Below are 19,037 nucleotides of genomic sequence, written 5' to 3'. Positions count from 1 at the left end.
TAGCCCATTTGAATAATGCTAATACGGGTTGACCTTGGTTTTGAGACAGTCTTTAATTCGGGGTAATGACTAAGTACTAAATATAATGGACGCCACTTGATATTGTAACTCATTTCATAGTCTACTTTATTTTAATTGGGTATATGACTGGGTCATAGGTAAATTATAAAATGCTAATATAAAAATAGAAGTCAGTCTACGATGAACAAAAATCAATCTCATTTTACTTTTCGACGTTTTTTCGAATTTTATTAATGAATTAAGTAACAATGAGTACGACGTTTGACCGCTTTTATTGATGACGTCACAGGACAATATCTGCATACAAACTCCAAAACTCCCCACTAGGATCGAACCCGGGGCTTCCGGACCGTGAGCCCAACGCTCAACCACTGGACTACGGAGGCCGTTATTAATGCCATTTGCGGTGACCGTTCAATAAGTAAGTCACATCAAAAAAGTTCACATAAACATACCTAAATGTTGCGTATAATGTTGGTTTGGCATCGAGCCATTTTTATTGTGGCCAATAGATTACTATACGAGAACAGAATGTATAATATTTTAACAATGACAGACTTTCCAAGCTACGTTCTCCAAAAACAATAGAAGCAGATGGCGGTGTAAAGATTTTCCTTCGTTTAACCTTCTAATTTTATGGATAACATACATAAAATATGCATCTTTTATCTTTGTTTTTGAGTACCTATAAATGATGACCTTTTTTATTACACCCACAGGACCTCAATACCGACCCGCCGGCGTGGTCGACGATTTCCCTCAATCAGCGCTTATCGCTATCGACCCACTAGAGTCGATTAATTCTTTCAAATATTTTTCCTCTCAGGCGACGCGGCGACGCCCTGAACCGAGGTTCGCGCCCAACTGGGCACCATCAGGCTTGTTGTCTTAAACGTTGTACCTACCGCGTGAAAGCTTCCAGCGCTCCCCATTTGTCCGGCCATGTAGTTAATGCCATCTGCGGCAAAACTACAATAAGGCACGTCAAAAAAAACCTAACTAACCTAACCTAACCCATAAATAATTTTCGTTTTACGTTTCTTTAATAGTATCTCATTTGACTATCTTCTCATCACGTTTATTACCTTATTAGCTACAACCGTTGATGTAAACAGGCCGGAACAACGGAAAAGTAGCGGTACAGTCATGAGCAATATAGGGCGGAAGGCCACTACCCTATTTTTCCCTAAAAAAAAATACTTAACATGAAGAATACTTCACCGACAAGGCTCTTAAATTAGTGACTTAATTGTGACGCCATCAATAAATATAGACAAATAGTACTGATTCAAGAGTATTATAATTATCTACATGAACTCTGTGTTTTAAACCCACGATGATCTAAACTTCATAGTTGTTTATCGTTGCTACCTGGGTATAGTAGGGTTTTAAGCTGTTTATGTATCTTACCTGTTCCTTATCCTCCTGTGACTTCGGCCAGAGTGTAACATTGATGACTATTTCCCCCATATCCAGGTTGGGTTTGTTCGGGTCTTTGAGGCATAGCACCAGGTCTTGAGTACGACCAAGCTCTAAGGCCGTCAAGTCTAGCAGACATGAGCCCATGAAGTCATCTTGAAGACCCCAATCGTAGTCGAAGACCTGGAAGTAACCATTGCTGTTACTTGCGTATTCTGAGGTGTTAACTCTACTCTTCCTCCACTCTGCTCAGGCGCAGCTGAGAATTATGGTATTTTAAGTTGACATTTACGTCCTCGACTTAAGGACTTTACTCACTGGAGTCGAGCATATCATACTGCCAACATAATAATACAAAATTAATGACGTCACACCTTACTGGATTAAACTCGAGTGATGCAGCGTAGCGCGTGGATGCCTGTTCTGTAGAACTAGTTCACAGGTGGAACCACGAGGCGGTTTGAGTTTATCTCGGTCTGGGATATGACAGTTCTGGGTGACAGAAAAGGATAGATACGTGGGAAGGGTAAAGTTACTCACCTTAATTTGCACTGGCTGAAAGGGATCCTCGATAGGAACCGTGAAGCATTCATCCCACACCGGGTTCAGATCTCTGTACACTATTCTGGACTTGTGCAGGAGCCTGCCACCCACTTTGAACTTGACATACGGGTCACTCGTGCCTGATAACAAACCTGGAGTAACCCACACGAAACGTGTTAGAAAGAAGAAGCGAAATCAAAGAAGAAAAGCTTCTAAACTATAGCTACCTATTGATAATTACTATGGCTATCTAAATAAAGTAGATTTACAGGTCACAGATCACAGAGAGGAGAGATTAAACCTTTATTACGAGGAAAGTGATTTGTATGAATGTGGATGGATTAGGGTAGGGGGCGACCCATGAAAGTGGTTAGATTGTGTGAAGAAGGATATTTGTGTGAAAGTTGTAAGTACTGAGATGACTGACAGAGATGGATGAAAAAGGAATACGTATTATGCCGAACCCATTTAGAGTGGGGAAAGACAGGAGGATGATGATACAGGTCACAGATGGAACGGTACGCACACTCGAACAAAAATATTAAAAAATATACTATTACGTACTACCTATTATTAGGTGCTACAGTTTGTGCGCTGCATGATACATAGGACAGAAAGATAGAACTCATCCTAATACGAAAGAGACAGAACAAGAAAATATATTATGTATTCTGACAGCTGTCAAAAAATGAGTCAATAACTATACGTACGTAGCCATATTATAACTGTCCTAACGCATGATCTTAGAGCGCATGAACTATATAAGGTGTTAGTGACATCGTAACGAATACTGAGGAGGATGATTCAGACCATGATTCTGAGTTAATAGCGATGGAAAAATCCACTTGACCCAAAAGAATGAAGTAAATCATCCCCCTTAGTACCTTTTTTTTTATTCTCACTTACATCCCGTACTTTTACACCTGGTAGCCATACAAATATGTAGGGGTGTTAGTAACACCGTAAGGAATACTGAGGGGGATTTCAGGCCATGATTCTGAGTTAATATCAAGTGGTATTTTCCGTCGCAAAATTAGTGATATTTTTTAGTTTTTTAAATAATTTTAAATTCTATACTTCTAAAAAATAATAAATAATAAATTCTATACTTCGAAAAATTACGTAAAAACTTTACCAACCCTAGTGTCAGGGTTACTATTGAGCCGCCAATGGCCCCTTACCTGGCTCATGTAACGACTACTTACTTACATCAGTAAGTAGTAACCGGGAACAACGGCTTAACGTGCCTTCCGAAGCACGGATCATCTTACTTTCGGGCAATCAGGTGATCAGCCTGTAATGTCCTAACCAAACTAGGGACCACAAAGTAATTTTTGTGATATGTCCCCACCGGGAATCGAACCCGGGCCCTCCGGATTGTGAGCCCAACGCTCAACCAGTGGACCGCGGGTCCTTTATTTCTAAGTGACGTGACTGTCCTCAATAAACTAAACACTGTTAATACCTCAATTATAATTGTAAGCTGTTGACTACCTGAATAAAAGAAATAAATAAATTTTGGTTCGGAAATTACTGGATGAAGTCTTCTGATTGTTCAACACATACATACATAAACTCACGCCCGTAATCCCAAATGGGGTGGGCAGAGCCACAAGTAATCAAAGACAACTTGCAGCCACTGTTGATACGAAGTCCTAAGATGGATATGATGAACCTTATGGTGATAAGGGATCAGCCTATCGCCCATAATATTAGTCCATCATGTTAGAGGACGCAATCCCTCTGTCGGTCTGATTGTTCAAAGTAATGTTAAGCTGAATGTGGCGGAAGCAAGAACAGAGAAGTATGTCAAGATCGAACCAAATTGAATTCCGTAGTGCCTGCTAACCGCGGATAGGAATAGTGCGGTTATGTATGTAAGTAACAGCTTCCGTGGTATAGTGGTTAGAGCATTGGGCTCCCGATTTGAAGGTCCGGGTTTGATTCCCGACGGGACATTGTCGGAAATAACTTTGAAGTATAATAGACTGTACTTTATTTGGCTAGGATATTGCTGGATCGCCGGGTTGTCAAAAAAAGAAAGATGATTCCGTGCTTCGGAAGGCACGTTAAGCCGTTGGTCCAGGGGTAGTAGCCTAAATGTCTCTACCAACCCGCAGTGGACCAGCGTGGTGGCGTATGCTCTATCTATACCCCTTCCGACTGACTGAGGGGAGGCGTGTGCCTAGTTATGGGACGTATGTAGGATATGCATATTATGTACCTATGCAGTTTTTTTTGTTTTTTTTTGACGTGACTTATTGTAGATTTGCCGCAGATGGCATTAACTACTTGGCCGGACAAATGGGGAGTGCTGAAGGCTCTCACCCGGTACAACGTTTAAGACAATACGCTCAGAGCGTCGTCTGAGAGGAAAAATATTTGAAAGAATTAATCGACCCTAGTGGGTCGATAGCGATAAGCGCTGAATGAGGGAAATCGTCGACCCGCAACCGGGGTCGGTATCGGGGTCCTGAAGTGTTTGGTGTTTCCGAATTATTTTTTTTATGTCGTTAACGGCCTTCGATTAAATGTATGAGTTGTATTGTATGTGGCCGCAAAGAAGCTAATAGAATTCATGGGCAGACCAGAGGCCTGTTTAATAAAACTTAAAATTGTAAATTACAACGACAATTTGATGTTCATTGCGTAGCTAATATGAAACTGCAAAATATTCGTGATCACGCACTCTGCAATGTACATCAAATTGTCATTGTAATTTACAATTGTAAGTTTTATTAAACATGCCCCTGGTGTGCCCAAACCGGGTGGTCCCGTCTTCATTGATCGTCTTGGTTGGAAGGTCAGACAGACAGTCGCTTCTGTAAAAAACCGGAACTGTCAAATCTTTAGGTTAGGTAAACGGACCCTGTGAAAAACGGGATAACGCTAAAGGGCTTATCACACCGCTCGCATCGCCTAAGGCCGCTACTGAGTGTCAGTAATTGTGGTACCGATATGTTCGAAATACGTAACCTACTTACACCTAAATGCATCGCTGTTATCTTAACACCATTATGTAAATTGACGTCATTAAATTTGAAAACTACGATTTTAGGTACCTGTAATAATAGGTATTTTAAAAATGTACGCAAATAGGACCAACGGTATGTCGATTCTATACAAGGTGTTAGTGACATCGTAACGAATACTGAGGGGGACGATTCAGACCATGATTCTGAGTTAATATCATGTGGAATTTTCCGTCGCAAAATTCATCTTTTTTTAAGGATTTTTAAAATATTTTAAATTCCGTACTTTTTACATGAATCATCCCCCTCAGTATTCGTTACGATGTCACTTACACCATGTAAAGTTACTTAGAGGTAGCCATACTGGTACTTATGGGTGTTAGTGACACCGTAACAAAAACTTTGGGGATAATTCAGACAATGATTCTGAGTTGATATCAAGTGGAATTTTCTGTCGGAAAAATCATGTAAATTTTAGTGTTTTCAAAATATTTTGAGTTCTAAAAACTCAGAATCATGGTGTGAATCATCCCTCAAAGATTTCGTTACGGTGTCCCCTAACACCCTGTATTTATATGTACATAATTACATATGTATATTTTAAAACAAATATCTACAATAGGTAGTACTTACGTAATCAAGTAATAAGAACCCAACCCAAAATAAAATGTAATACTTCTACATAATTACAATGATGGTCCCTTTATAAATAAATCTACTTTCATAATTGGATACAGGTACTTAACATGATTATAAGTAATTACTTATATGTATATACTGGGGAGTTAAAAAGCTCACATCGAAGCAATTCATCTAAAAAAACAATATTGCAATTTGACATTTGCAATGACAAATGCAAACATTATCGACGTTCCCTACGTATACTAGTCAAAGTGAAAGAAAATTCGAACTGCACTGGCAACTGCATTACAATGTACACATTAAATCACATCTCCTGGCATTTTTATTTTTTCGTAATTCGTTATAGTTTAGAGTTTAAATAGCCCGTAAATAATTCTAAGTGCATTCTAAGTGCATCAAGGAATTTAAAGAGTATTCAAATTGCCGCTTAGAATGGAGTACCGCGTATGCCATCCCTTTCACTCACACGCACACTACGACATTTGACACTTCGAACACTTTTGGCGGGAACACGTCGTTACAGGTTAGCTTACGAGAAAAATATTTTGTATTGGTTGTTTTTATGGCTAAAGTGTAAAATTCAGTTTAAATTTACGTATGATTAGTGTCTACGTGGAATAAAAATGGCGGGAAAAAGAAGGCTTTATGGACGACTCGAAAAAGAAGTCTCAAGTTTCGAAAACAGAGCAAGATCGCTTTTTAAGAAACCGTCACAAGGATAAAAGTAATGGTAAGTACCAAATTAATATAAATTTAATTCGTTTTAGCTTTAGGTAATCTGTAACTGCTTTTAATGTTATATTTTGTACTAAAACAACGTACATTATTCTACCTGGTAGATAGAATAATATACGTTTTTGGGTCTAAGTTAATTGCCAAACTACACTATTCGATCCGGTAGATAGAATAGTATGTGTTATAATATGTTTGTAGTAAATGTATAAAAAATAGTATTCTATCTGGTAGAGCGAATAGTTTACGTTTTTGAGATTTCACAGACGAGCGAGGAGCATTATTATTTCTGGTAAGTAAATTGAATTCTGTGCCTTATAGGTTCATATTTATATAGCCACATAAGTTATTCTAAGTGACAAATAGATTAGTACACACCAGGTTAGTAGGATTAGTATACAGGAAGTGTATTTCAATTAGACTCATTGCATACTCAGGTTACCGCATTGAACAATTCGTTACTTTGAAACAAAGGACAAAAAAACGCTAGCTAGCTATTTAGACCGTGGTACTGAACAATATTTGCTACGTAAAGTAAATTAAATGTATATATTTGTCCCATAGTAGAAACAGTTCAGTAAGTACTATAGGTAAGTACCGTAAACAAATCTGTTTCAATGCACTTCATACAAAACACGGTGTATGTAACGGAACAAGTGATAAATAACATGCACTATCAAAATACGTAGGGTAGTTTTCGAGAGATAATGCATTTATTTGAGACGGATACATTTTTAGGGTTTCATGACTTTCTTAATTTGTAGTCGTTATTATTATTATTATTAGCCTATATGATCCCACTGCTGAGCAAAGGCCTCCCCCATATTCTTCCAAGTATCCCGGTTCTGTGCGAGCTCCATCCAGTCTTTTCGATAACCGTCGAGATCATCGCGCCATCGTTTCCGGGGTCTACCACGTCTACGGTGTCCGTCCTGTGGTACCCAGTGCGTGATGATCTTTGCCCATCGTTCCGGATGCATGCGGCACACGTGTCCAGCCCAGTTCCACTTTAGCCTGGCGGTCTTCCTGCCAACATCAGCTATACCGGTTTTTGAGCGCAGCACAGTGTTTTTAACTCGATCAATTGTAGTCGTTAATAAAATGTTATTTATTTCTTGGTAAAATTGTAGTTTTTAAATAAGGACCTCCCCCACGTTAAAGTGTCCAGTAGAGGTATCTTCGTTTGATGCAGTCCTAAAAACGGCGGTTGAGTCCGTCCTCAACGTATCCTTTGATGAGATCAATGGGTGCAGGAGGCTCTTCCGATTCGTTATGGCGGTTTAGGAGTGCGGTGTGCACGGGATGTGGGTTTGCCGGCTTTTTTGGCGTCGGCGCATGGGGTTGCGGACCTTGTCGCTACTATCCTTTATTCTAATGGCGGCGGGGAAATTTTGCCTTATGTGTCCGATGCCTTGACAGTTTGGGGTGGCCTGAATCCGGGTGTATCGGCCCCTGTTATCTGCCCTATTCAGCGTGCGTGGGATGATGTTGGGGCAAAGCGGATCGAGCGTCAGCTCCTGGCTCATGCTAGTGGGGCATATTTGGCTAGACTCCGGGCGGTTTCACAACCTGAATCTGGGGCATGGTTGCACGCATTACCCTCCCCTCACTTAAGCACTTATTAGACGATGATTCGTTGCGTGTGGCGGTCGCTTTCCGCCTGGGTTGCAAGGTGTGTGAACCCCACATATATATGCACCTGCGGTTCCATGGTGGAGGCTGATGGCCATCACGCACTGAGTTGTCGACGTTGCGCGGGGAGGTTTTCACGTCACCATGCACTCAATGATATTGCGCGGAGAGCCTTAGTATCAGCGAGTGTTCCCTGCGTGCTTGAGCCTCCGGACCTATGTAGGTCCGACGGGAAAGGCCTGACTTTGGTGCCTTGGAAAAATGGCAAGTGCCTAGTTTGGGATGCTACCTGCGTCAATACTGTCGCTTCCAGTCACCTTAGTCGCACCGTCCACTCTCCTTCAGCAGCAGCTGAGGACGCCGCTGAGAAGAAAAGAGAAAAATACGCAGCACTGAGGAGACCTTTGGCTGCTGGGGAGCAGACACCAGAATCCTCATTTCAGAGTTAGGGCGCAGGCTCAGGGAAAAAAACGGGTGACTCCCGCTCCGGTTCGTTCTTGGAGCAAAGGTTCGCCATTGCTATTCAGCGCGGTAATACGGCGAGCGTTATGGGTACCTTTGCACCGGGAACGGTCAGGGGCGGGTTATTTATGGACTAAGATTTTTTAATAATTTTATTGATAAATTATATATTTAGTATTAAGATTTAATAAATTCTTATTTTTCATCATCATCAATTGATTATCTTAAATTTAAGAGCCCCTCATCTACTCACACCACTTATTTTTACTTTATCAAAATTCATATATAAGTTAAATAGAAAAAAAACGTTTTTTACGTTTTTTTGTCTATCCTAACAACCTATAACTATAATATGTTAGATTTGATTATAAAATACCTAACAAAAGAAGAGAGAGAAGTACAAATTATGTTACATTAATATTGCAAATTAAAATTTAAAGTAAAAATTGACAAGTATTTGTAAACATTTTTCTTGTCTCAAGTACTTTAAACTATAAATAAGTAAATAAAAAAATAAACACCTGTAATTTCATGTTATTTTTGATAATGTTTATGTTTTCTACTTACTCTATGTTAAACGTTATGATGGGTAAGATTTATGTGATGTCAAAAAAAATACTCTATACTTAAGAATAACTTTCGTAAAAAGACTGTTGGTATCTTTTTTCAATGTTACTTCTGTTTCTAAGAATAAAAAATATAACAAAAGCTTCGTGATTATTAAAATTGTTTTAATTTATAAAATTTCCCCTTCACCAACTGCGTTTTTATACAAATAGAATTGTTAGCATCTTAAGCCTTATTTTTATTTTTACAATGTATACCATTCTATTTACAGAAAATATTAGATATCTGAGTAATTATTTCCTTCTAATTTATATTTAGTAGTAAAAAGTAAAAAATACACAGAAACTCACAATTTCGTCACAATTAATTAATCACATCATGTAAAAATAAATGACTTGTTCAGTCCTATGTATATCAGTCTACGTGTCACATTGAATAGTTTCGTTAAAAAAATAGTAAAATTATTCAAAGAATACTATTCTTTGTGGTAGATAGAATAGTTTACGTAAAAAAGGGCCACAAAAACCATCCACGTATAGAATGCTATGTGGTAGTTAGAATGGTATACACGCAATTTATTGTCCCTTAAAATATTCTATCTACAAAAAATCCAAAAATAATAAATTTTAGTAAAATATAACTTAACTATTCATCAGGAAATTGTTAAAAGTATACACTGTATGAGTTTTATGGTTGTAGCTCGATTACGAAAAAAGTAATGACTGTTTTACGGTTTTCTGGCTCTCCTGTAAAGTGACGATTTTTCAGTTAGCGTAGTGTACGTAGGGAGCGTCGTTATGTCAAATAGCAATATTACTTTTTAAGATGAATTGCTGCGACCACCCTGTTAATATGGTCCATACATATACATATACTTTTTACAATAATAATAGGGTAAGTATAAGAAGTTATTAATTATTGGATAATAAGATACGTCCTGTTTGTTTTTGTAAATAAATAGTAAAATAAAATATAGTGCTCTAGGTCAAATAAATTATAATTAGAAAATGGCAACGATTCCTGTAGACACCTCATGAGGGTGACGGTTCAGCTTATGATTCTGAGTTAATATTAAGTCTTTTATTATTATTATTTTTAAATCTAATAGAAATAGAGATAAGTACTCTTTATTTTAATAATTAAAGCACATAATAACGGGTTCTTACCGCGTTTAAATGGGGATATGAGACTCCCGATATTTCGACACTTGCAAGTGCCATGATCACGGGATGACTGATGAGATTGGAGTGGAGTAGGTAGATCCATAATTTTCTACGGGCAGACATATCTGTCTACCCTCTTTCTTTAATTATGATAATACCGCGTAAACTTAAAACAATGTACTCTATATTTGCTTTTGAAAAGGGTAAGTATATTAATAGATGGATGTTCATAAAAGTCCCTTCTTATCAGCTATCAACAATAGTATGCAAATATATTGTTACAGTTTAGAAACATTTCCAATAATTATCATTTATATCATTTACACCACATTTTACAATTCAATATTTTTGGGATAAAAATTATTTGACGCTATAAAATTTATGGTAAAGTTGAATAGTTTTGCAATTGAAAATTCCACTTGATATCAACCCAGAATCATGGTCTGAATCATCCCTCAAAGTTTTCGTTACGATGTCAGTGGTGTCACTAATATCCTGTCGAAATGGATATTAAGTTATTTTTTCTGAAGAACGCAAACAATCAGGACATACCTTAATGCAAATTGTAACTTAAAAGCGGACACTAATTGCGGGTAAATGAACTATTAACATGCAAAGAAAAATAATTCAAATCTGCTTTGTGTTGCTGTGTTTGTAAAATAGCAAAATCATTTTTCTATTCGAAGAAGACCTAGAAATTAAAATCAGTGATAGGTTTTCTATAAAGCCTAGGCTATTAACGAGTGACATTCGCCATCACCTTTGAGTTGGCTGGTGGAAATCGCCCGAAGGCGTTAAGCCCGCCATTGATGTGCATAAAGTGAAATGGACATGAAACAAATCAGTTGGGCTGTAAAGTTATTCAAATTCTTATTTGCGTGAGTTGTCGAACAATTTAATAAATCATTAATGTAAACGTGTTAAGTAATGAAGCTTCTCATAAAATTATATTCGAAAGTGAACGTGAATAATACTTTTATTAAATTTGAAATTTTAATAAGTATACTAGATATAAATAATATAAGTAATCTCAATAATTACAATTAAAGAATAGATATAAAATATTATTAAATATTTCGTGTGAAAAGCTTGTTAATAGTTTTAAAGTGACATTCGAAAAGATATATTGTGAGTGACTGTGTGTGTGTGTGTGAGATGGATGGTGAAAAATTGTGGAAACTCACCGTTTTTGTCCATTGCTACTAAGTTTTGGCCTCGTTTCAAATGTATTCTAAGCTGGAAGAACGCGTACTGTCTCAAATGTTGCTCTCTCAACCTCTGTCCTTCATCTGGTTCCTGAAAAATAACATTATTTAAGTTATCTGTCACGATAATAGCGATTTTAATATCTTTATTCAGTAGGTAACATAGTTATAGAAGGAAAAATTGAAGGGAAGAGAGGAAGGGGTAGACCTAGGATAACATTTATGAAACAAATAAAAGAGAAGGTGCAGGTCGAGTCGTATCGGGAGGTGAAGGTTTTGGCGGGAAGAAGAGAGGAATGGCGATTACTCCACCGACAAGAGCGCAGCTCTTAAATAGAGAGAGAGAGAGAGAGAGAGAGAGAGAGAGAGAGAGAGAGAGAGAACATAGTTACACTTTGAAAAAAAAAGTGAATTTCAAAGTCCAAGTCTTTGTCAATTTTTACATAACGAACGTCTCATCCGCCTAAAACCACTGCAGCTTCTCACAATCTGTATAGCCGGGGAAAAGAAGCTGCAAGAAAAACCTCGGCACAGGGCCCTAGACGTTCTTTAAAAAAATAAATAAACATTATATATTGTAATACAATTGAGTAATTTAGCTGCCTAATATCATTTCTCCACCTACGATACAGCCACCTATCACGTTGGTCTAACAGAAAGCTCGGTGAGGTGAGAGTACTTAGTTCATCTTGCGTTGGATGTACCCCTAACTACCCCAATTGGGATATAGTCGTGAGCTTATGTCATAACATACAGGACTCAGGAGGAAATATACTATAATATAGCATAATATTATATTATAGTATATTTCCTCCTGAGTCCTAAAAGGTTCAGATTTCCATAAACAATATTTAAAACGGAGTTTTTTGACGTGATTGAAGTAACATTGTAGTGAAGTGTTCAGTGAAGTGGAAAGTGAAGTGTCGCTGAAACCATCCTGTACCCTGTGTGTTGCAAATAAAACTCTTTTTCCTTAAACTGCGTGAGTTTCCTTCTGAAACCAGAATCATTTAGTCAACGTAATTATCATGGATGAACTTATTGAAGGCCAATGTAACATTTTTGAATTTACGTCATTTCGCAAGGTGTTATGGCTGAGGAGAAATGACAAGAAACTTCAAATCCCGAATCTCACTATGAATTGTAAATTTGCCTCAGGTGGCATAATAATTACTTGACCGGATAGTTGGGGACCACTAAGAAATCAAACCTGGTAACCAACAGAGAAATGTGTAAACTCTTAGACCGAATAATAATAATTGCGTGAATGCGGCATTTTCTAAAAAAGTCGTATCCTTGACCGAGAGGAAACGGATACGCAATGAAAACATACGCAATGGCGGGAATAAGTGTCATAATATAGCAGATGAAAAGACGCTATTTCGTTTTTTTTATTCAGTTTTATAAGCTCTGGACTGGACAGGGTGTCGTGAAAGAGAGTAGGCCATAACCCAACAGTGGGTGGATACAGGCGAAATAAACCAACATGTTTGTAAACCTGATCAACCTCATCATCCCTGGTGTCAGAGTTACTATTCAGCCGCCAAAGGCTCCTGGCATGACTCATGTAACGACTACTTACTTACATCAGTAAGTAGTAAGCGGGACCAACGGCTTAACGTGCCTTCCGAAGCACGGACCATCTTACATACGGACAATCAGGTGATCAGCCTGTAATGTCCTAACCAAACTAGGGATCACAACGTAACTTTTGTGATATTTCCCCACCGGGATTCGAACCCGGGGCCTACGGATCGTGAGGCTAACGCTCAACCACTGGACCACGGAGGCCGTTACGGCGTGATTCTACATTTGAATTTATGTTTGAATCATAGATAATTGATATCACGTGGTTTCCTGGATTACATACATACATACATAAACTCACGCCCGTAATCCCTAATGGGGTAGGCAGAGCCACAAGTAATCAAAGACAACTTGCAGCCACTGGATCTGTTTCCTGGATTATGACCGGATAATGGCAATGGGGTTTTTTTTTGACGTGACTTGTTGTAGATTTGCCGCAGATGGCACTAACTACTTGGCCGGACTATGTATTATAGAACATTCATGACCTCAATTACTATTGGAGGGATTGGTCGGAGATAACGCAAAGTCCAGAGGAGTGGAACAATTAAGTGTTAATTGGATGAAAAATAAATGAATGTAACATAGTAACTGGCCACTCCATTGTCTTCAACGTGAAAGAACGTCATTAAAAATTGATTTCAATGTGAATGGATCAGCCTACAGCAGTTGAACACTTAATCCTGTACAGTCATGAGCAACATCATGTATTCAGTTTAGAACCTTGCCGCTTTAACATATTTGACATTTGATGTGACTTACAGTAACTTTGTCAAAGAAGTTAATGTGACATAGTACTAAAGTGTAGGTAATGCTATTGACCATACACACCTAAAAATACTTTCGAGAATCGAATAATTTATTTTCGAGAATGAGGGACTTTTTAATGACAAAAAGAAATAGGTACAAAAAGTAGAGATCTCTGCCAGCCAACCCCGCATGGTGCGAGAGATCAATAAAAGCAAAAGAGCAAGACAATGTAGGAAAATCGACTATAAGTGTACGAAATCTAGAAATATTATGATTTATAGACGTATCATTTTAACGTGCCGCCAGTAGGACGCCAGTACGCCAACTCAACGCCTGACAAATTGTACAATTCACTTACGCACCGCAGTAACATTGCTCGAATGTATTTTGCAGGCGTTTTGCTAATAAGTTATCTATACATAATATTTCGTAGTAGTGGAGTCAATAATGCTGGAGCTTCCTAAGTAACATAATTTGCCAGGGACAGGTCCGACTTTGATGTTTTTTCTTTTGTAGGGGTAGATTTTTAATGTTATTTAAAATCAGAAGTCAAATAAACAAACAACAATAATCCACAAAGAGAAAAACACAATAACTGTTGTTATCGTCGTTAGTTCTTATTATAGTCACGTAGTTTTTCTCTCGTGTGGGTTGTGAGATCAAAATGACCAAGCTCATCATCCCAGGTGTCAGACTGGCTCATGTAATGAATACATACTCAAGTAAACAATAGCCGACTGCTTACTGTGCCCTTCGAGGCACGAATCATCTTAATTTCAGACCATCGGGTGGTCAGCCCTTACTGGGACGAACCCAGGATCTCCAGATCATGAGCCCAGCACTCCACGACCACGCGTTAAAAGACCCTTGCCCTTCCTACATTAATAAAGTGTGACTCTGACGTGGTAAATCAATTTGGAAACCTTTAAATTTAAAACCAGGGTTTGAAAGCCAATAAAACTCAAGGGAGCATAAAATTATCTAAAATCGCTTATGTAAGAATACTTTTGAAGTGGAAGTAGGTAAGTACTATTGGCTGAACAATGAATGGAAGACAAAAAAAACGATTTCCATTCTCCGAAGAATTGAGGGTAAAGTAGGTCGATGGGTAAGTGACAGATTGATTCTTGGTGAGAGTCCTCAGTGCTCCGCATTTGTCCGGCCAAGCAGTTAATACCATCTGAGGCAAACATTATAAATAAGTCATGTCAAATGTCCGAATTTTCCGAACCCCCTGGCTGAAACGCTCACAAAGCCTACCCACCAAAGACGACTGAAAAAAGCCGCAGTAATGATCTTGAGCAAATAGACTGCATTACCTCAAAGAAGAGAGCATTCCATTGGAAATATCTCTGCACTGCCCTACCAACACCTGATCTGCTTATAGTCGACTGACTGATCGCAGGAAAAAAAATGTCAAATGTCGACGACCTATGTGGTTGGTCCAGTGGTTGAGCGATGGGCTCACGAAGAAAAAATAAAAAAAGTAAAAATGGTCCGCGCGCTGCCTTCACGATTCAAGCTCAACTAAACTATGTTCGAGGGGGGGGGGTGTAGCTCAGACGCTGGTGGGCGGAGAGTTGCCGTTCTATACGTAGTATTATTCCTTATTCTATGGTAAGAGTATGTATGTATATAAAATAAATCTCACCAGTTGTAACAACTCGGCGGGCGGCGGTCGCGGGTGATGCGCAGGAGTGCCTGACGTGGATGGCGCCGGATCCGTCGATACTTGCCGCGACACATCTGCGGACAAACACCACACTGAAGATACTCACTTATAGTTTTTAAAAAAGTTTTCACTATAAGGTGACGTTATATTGGCGCTAATATACATCCTAGCGTCAGCTGAAAGTACTACGAACTAGTTTAAGACTTTTTATGGAGACAGGAGTTTGTCGACGATATAAGACAGCGACAAAATTTCAAAAACACCGGAGTTAACTTTCCTGATGACCTAGCCACGTGAAAAACACTCAGTCAGCTTATTGAAAATGCACCGCATCATTTAGTACTCCCTGACAGAAAAACGCGACAGAATTCTCGGTGAAGTGTGGGTACTTATTTCATCTTGCAATTATGTACCTCTGATAATACTCGTGAGCTTTATAATACTCACTCACCGTCCCTCTTTCTGAAGAGGCGCATTCTTCGCCACTTCCTGACAGCTGTTTTGAGTTTCTTCATCAGAACACAGTTGAGGATCGCCGGTATAACTCTCTCGCGCCATACTGAACACATTTACTTGACACTGCCACTGCATCCATACTCTGAAGTCCCCATATGCCCATTATGATAAAGTGAAAGGATTTATGAAGAAATTCAACGCATAGAGTCTGTTCGGGACATGTCCGAACATAACTTTATGCTTAGGCGGACATTTAGGCACCGCGCGATATTGTAAATTGGCTATAATTTGTGTGCAATAAAACTTCATAGTGACAATACCTACGTTTGTTTACTTTTTCAACTTTGTGAGCATTCGAAAACTAACTTCAACTTAACCAACTTTCAGATATAAGTATGGGCTATAAACTGTAGTTCATACAGAGTCAATGCAAAAAAACAGAGAAGATGGGAAGATTTTATGATAAGTACTTGATAGTTTTATTCGCACAGAGTGCTTTAGTATAGTTTCGCGTGGGTTCACCGCGACAAGATACTTGGCTGTGACGAAAAGAATGCTGGACTATAAGTACTAAAGAGAACTTTGATTATATTATTGTGGTATACTCGAGAATGCATTAGGATTTAGATCTGCACTGATCCTGAACCAAAACAGAAACTTGCGGTGCTAAAAAGGCCTCCGGAGGAGACGAAAGGAGACCATTAATGTAAAAAAGTAATATTAAGTACTATTTGACATTTTGTTGACAATGGTGCTAATTCCAGTATGAACCATCTAATTTTTAATTATACCTGTCATTTTCTTATCCATTGAAATGGAAAGGGACGGGCATAAAATTGATCACACATCAATTTTAGGCAGAAATTTAAAAATCCTTCCCGAAATCTTATATTGGCCAATAACCCGACAGCGCTCGTCATACAGGTTGAAAATCAGAGGGATGTCTATTTTGTTTGCCAGGGTTATTCATTCATTTTAAAATTAACAGTTGTCAATTATCCGTCCCTTTCCTTTTCGGCGGATAAGAAAATGATAGGTATAAGTTAAAATAAAATTGGATGGATCAGACGTATAGAGTATTTAGAGTATAGAGTATTTATTATATTAACTTTAGTTTACTTTTAGGTATTGATTTCTTAATTAATCTTTCGAACGCCGGAACGCGGATCTCGACCAGACACAATGTAAAATCTATTGTGTCTGGTATCTCGGCATATGAGAGGTTAAGGCACATAATAACGGGTCATCCCGTGATCATGGCACTTGAAACAGTGTCGAAATATGGGGAGTGTCATATCCCCATTTAAACGCGGTAAGAACCCGTTATTGGCCCCGATTCCTGCAAACATCTCTTAATTTTACTTTAAGTTATACCTGTCATTTTCTTATCCGCCGAAAAGGAAAGGGACGGATGATTGACAGCTCTTAATTTTAGGAAGAATGAGTAAATAAATGAATAACCCGGGCGAATTTTTAGACGGTTGTTTTAGATTTGTGCTTAAAATTGACGTGTGTTCCATAAATTTTATGCTTGTCGATTACCCGTCCCTTTCCTTTTCGGCGGATAAGAAAATGACAGATATAACCTAAAATAAAATTAGATGGTATTTACAGGAATTAGCACCATTATGTGCCTTAATTAAAACAATATATTTATTTCTTGTTGCACCATCCCGCACCCAAAACACAGTACAAAAAAAAATATAAGGGCCCATGGTTTTAGAACCTTGAGCTCAAGATAAGAGACCCGAAGTGGATCGATACTGAAGTGCTGATGGCGGGAAACCTTCGACCTTGTCGAGTTCAGTATTGAGTTTCCTACCAACAACGTATGCAAATTGGATGCAAACGTGAAACGTCACAAATATCAGAAAAATATGTATTGCGCGTATCTCGTAGAATGTATCGCTTCGGTATTCATGTAGGTATATTACATAAACTCACGCCCTTGATCTAATGGGCTGGGCAGCTAAAGATGTATAAGATGGCATGTTCGCGAAGCGGACGTACGAGTAGCGTGATAATAATAAGGTCTACGTTGCTACATAATTTACTGCTATTAATATCATATTAGCCTATTTCTACATAATGAAAATGGAAGCTTCTCGTTATAATACCCAATTTCTACATGTCTATTTAGATTTATACGTACTTACGTATATGTATGGAAAACTAGTAAGTAACCCAACTAATTTTCCTTTCGTCGCGTACCTAATGTCCCTTTTGCAAAACGTCCCTTTCGGAATGTCCCTTTCGCAAAACGTTCCTTTCGGAAAATGTCCGTTTCGCAATACTTCCCTTTACATATCTATATAATCACGCTTACTTACCATACGGGTTGAGCAGACCCATTGCATACACTACACCGCGCACTTGAGATTATAATTTGTATCTAGGGACATTTTGAGAAAGGGACATATTGCTACCCGGGGACATTTTGCGAAAGAGACATTCTGCGACGAAGGCCTAATTTTGTTAAAAGCAAAATAAGAACCTACTACCTACAATTAATAAGTTCTCCAAACGCTACACGAATGGCTGCAAAATGTGTTTTATACTCTGTGCGAATTATTTTTTTTTAATTGTTAATAATTGTGATTTTGTGTTTTTTTTCCTACTGTGTTTGTATTGTTACTGTGGCGTCCTCTAATAAGAAATACTTTCTTTATTACTTTCTATTTTTTTTTTTTTGAAAACAGCAATGCTTAATTCATGATGAGGATAGTTCACTTAACCGAATAACGATCAGGGGGGTTAAAAAGGCCACATCGAAGCAATTCATCTAAAAAAAGCAATATTTCAATTTGAAATTTGCGCAATTCAAATAAATGTCAAATAACAATATTGCTTTTTAGATGAATTGCTTCGATGTGGCTTTTTTAACCCGCCAGGCCTGAGGGTGCCCAGTTTGTGACGTGTCGTGGCACTCAGTGCGTAATATGCGTTACAACGACGCAACGCAGCGCCAATGCCAGTGTAGCCCCTCCATATAAAAAAAAATAAAAAAAATATGGCTTTTCCTTGACCTCAAATTATGGTATATCGAGACCGAATATTTTAATACATGCCGTCATGCATTCTAAATAACAATATGGTCACGAATTTCAGCTGAGAAATTATTATGCATAAGAACACGCCTATTACCATTTGGGCTTGGTAGTATTCACGGAATTCCGCTTGCTACGAGCCTACGTACCTAACAGATTTTCGCTTC

General features: G+C 38.3%; 2 protein-coding genes across 9 annotated transcripts in view; one reads left to right on the top strand and one right to left on the bottom strand.

The window, feature by feature from the left end:
- LOC126377543 (uncharacterized) overlaps window positions 1–19,037 on the top strand; it is a 394,831-nt gene that overhangs the window by 266,183 nt on the left and 109,611 nt on the right. The window lies entirely within an intron of this gene.
- LOC126377515 (multiple C2 and transmembrane domain-containing protein) overlaps window positions 1–19,037 on the bottom strand; it is an 81,927-nt gene that overhangs the window by 34,358 nt on the left and 28,532 nt on the right. For 3 of the 7 annotated variants that reach the window (XM_050025272.1, XM_050025273.1, XM_050025274.1), the window contains exons 2-6: window positions 15,819–15,965; window positions 15,347–15,441; window positions 11,338–11,449; window positions 1,981–2,135; window positions 1,432–1,623 (exon numbers count right to left, since the gene is read on the bottom strand). In XM_050025272.1, the coding sequence (XP_049881229.1) occupies window positions 1,432–1,623; window positions 1,981–2,135; window positions 11,338–11,449; window positions 15,347–15,441; window positions 15,819–15,936 (672 nt within the window). In that variant the 5' untranslated portion in view covers window positions 15,937–15,965. The remainder of the gene's footprint in view (window positions 1–1,431; window positions 1,624–1,980; window positions 2,136–11,337; window positions 11,450–15,346; window positions 15,442–15,818; window positions 15,966–19,037) is intronic. The other 4 variants (XM_050025269.1, XM_050025271.1, XM_050025287.1 and 1 more) reach the window with 2 other exon arrangements.

The sequence above is a fragment of the Pectinophora gossypiella genome, chromosome 23, assembly GCF_024362695.1.
Source record: "Pectinophora gossypiella chromosome 23, ilPecGoss1.1, whole genome shotgun sequence".
Lineage (NCBI taxonomy): Eukaryota > Metazoa > Arthropoda > Insecta > Lepidoptera > Gelechiidae > Pectinophora > Pectinophora gossypiella.
The sequence above is the reverse complement of the archived record's forward strand: the minus strand, read 5'-3'. Positions and strand labels throughout refer to the sequence as shown.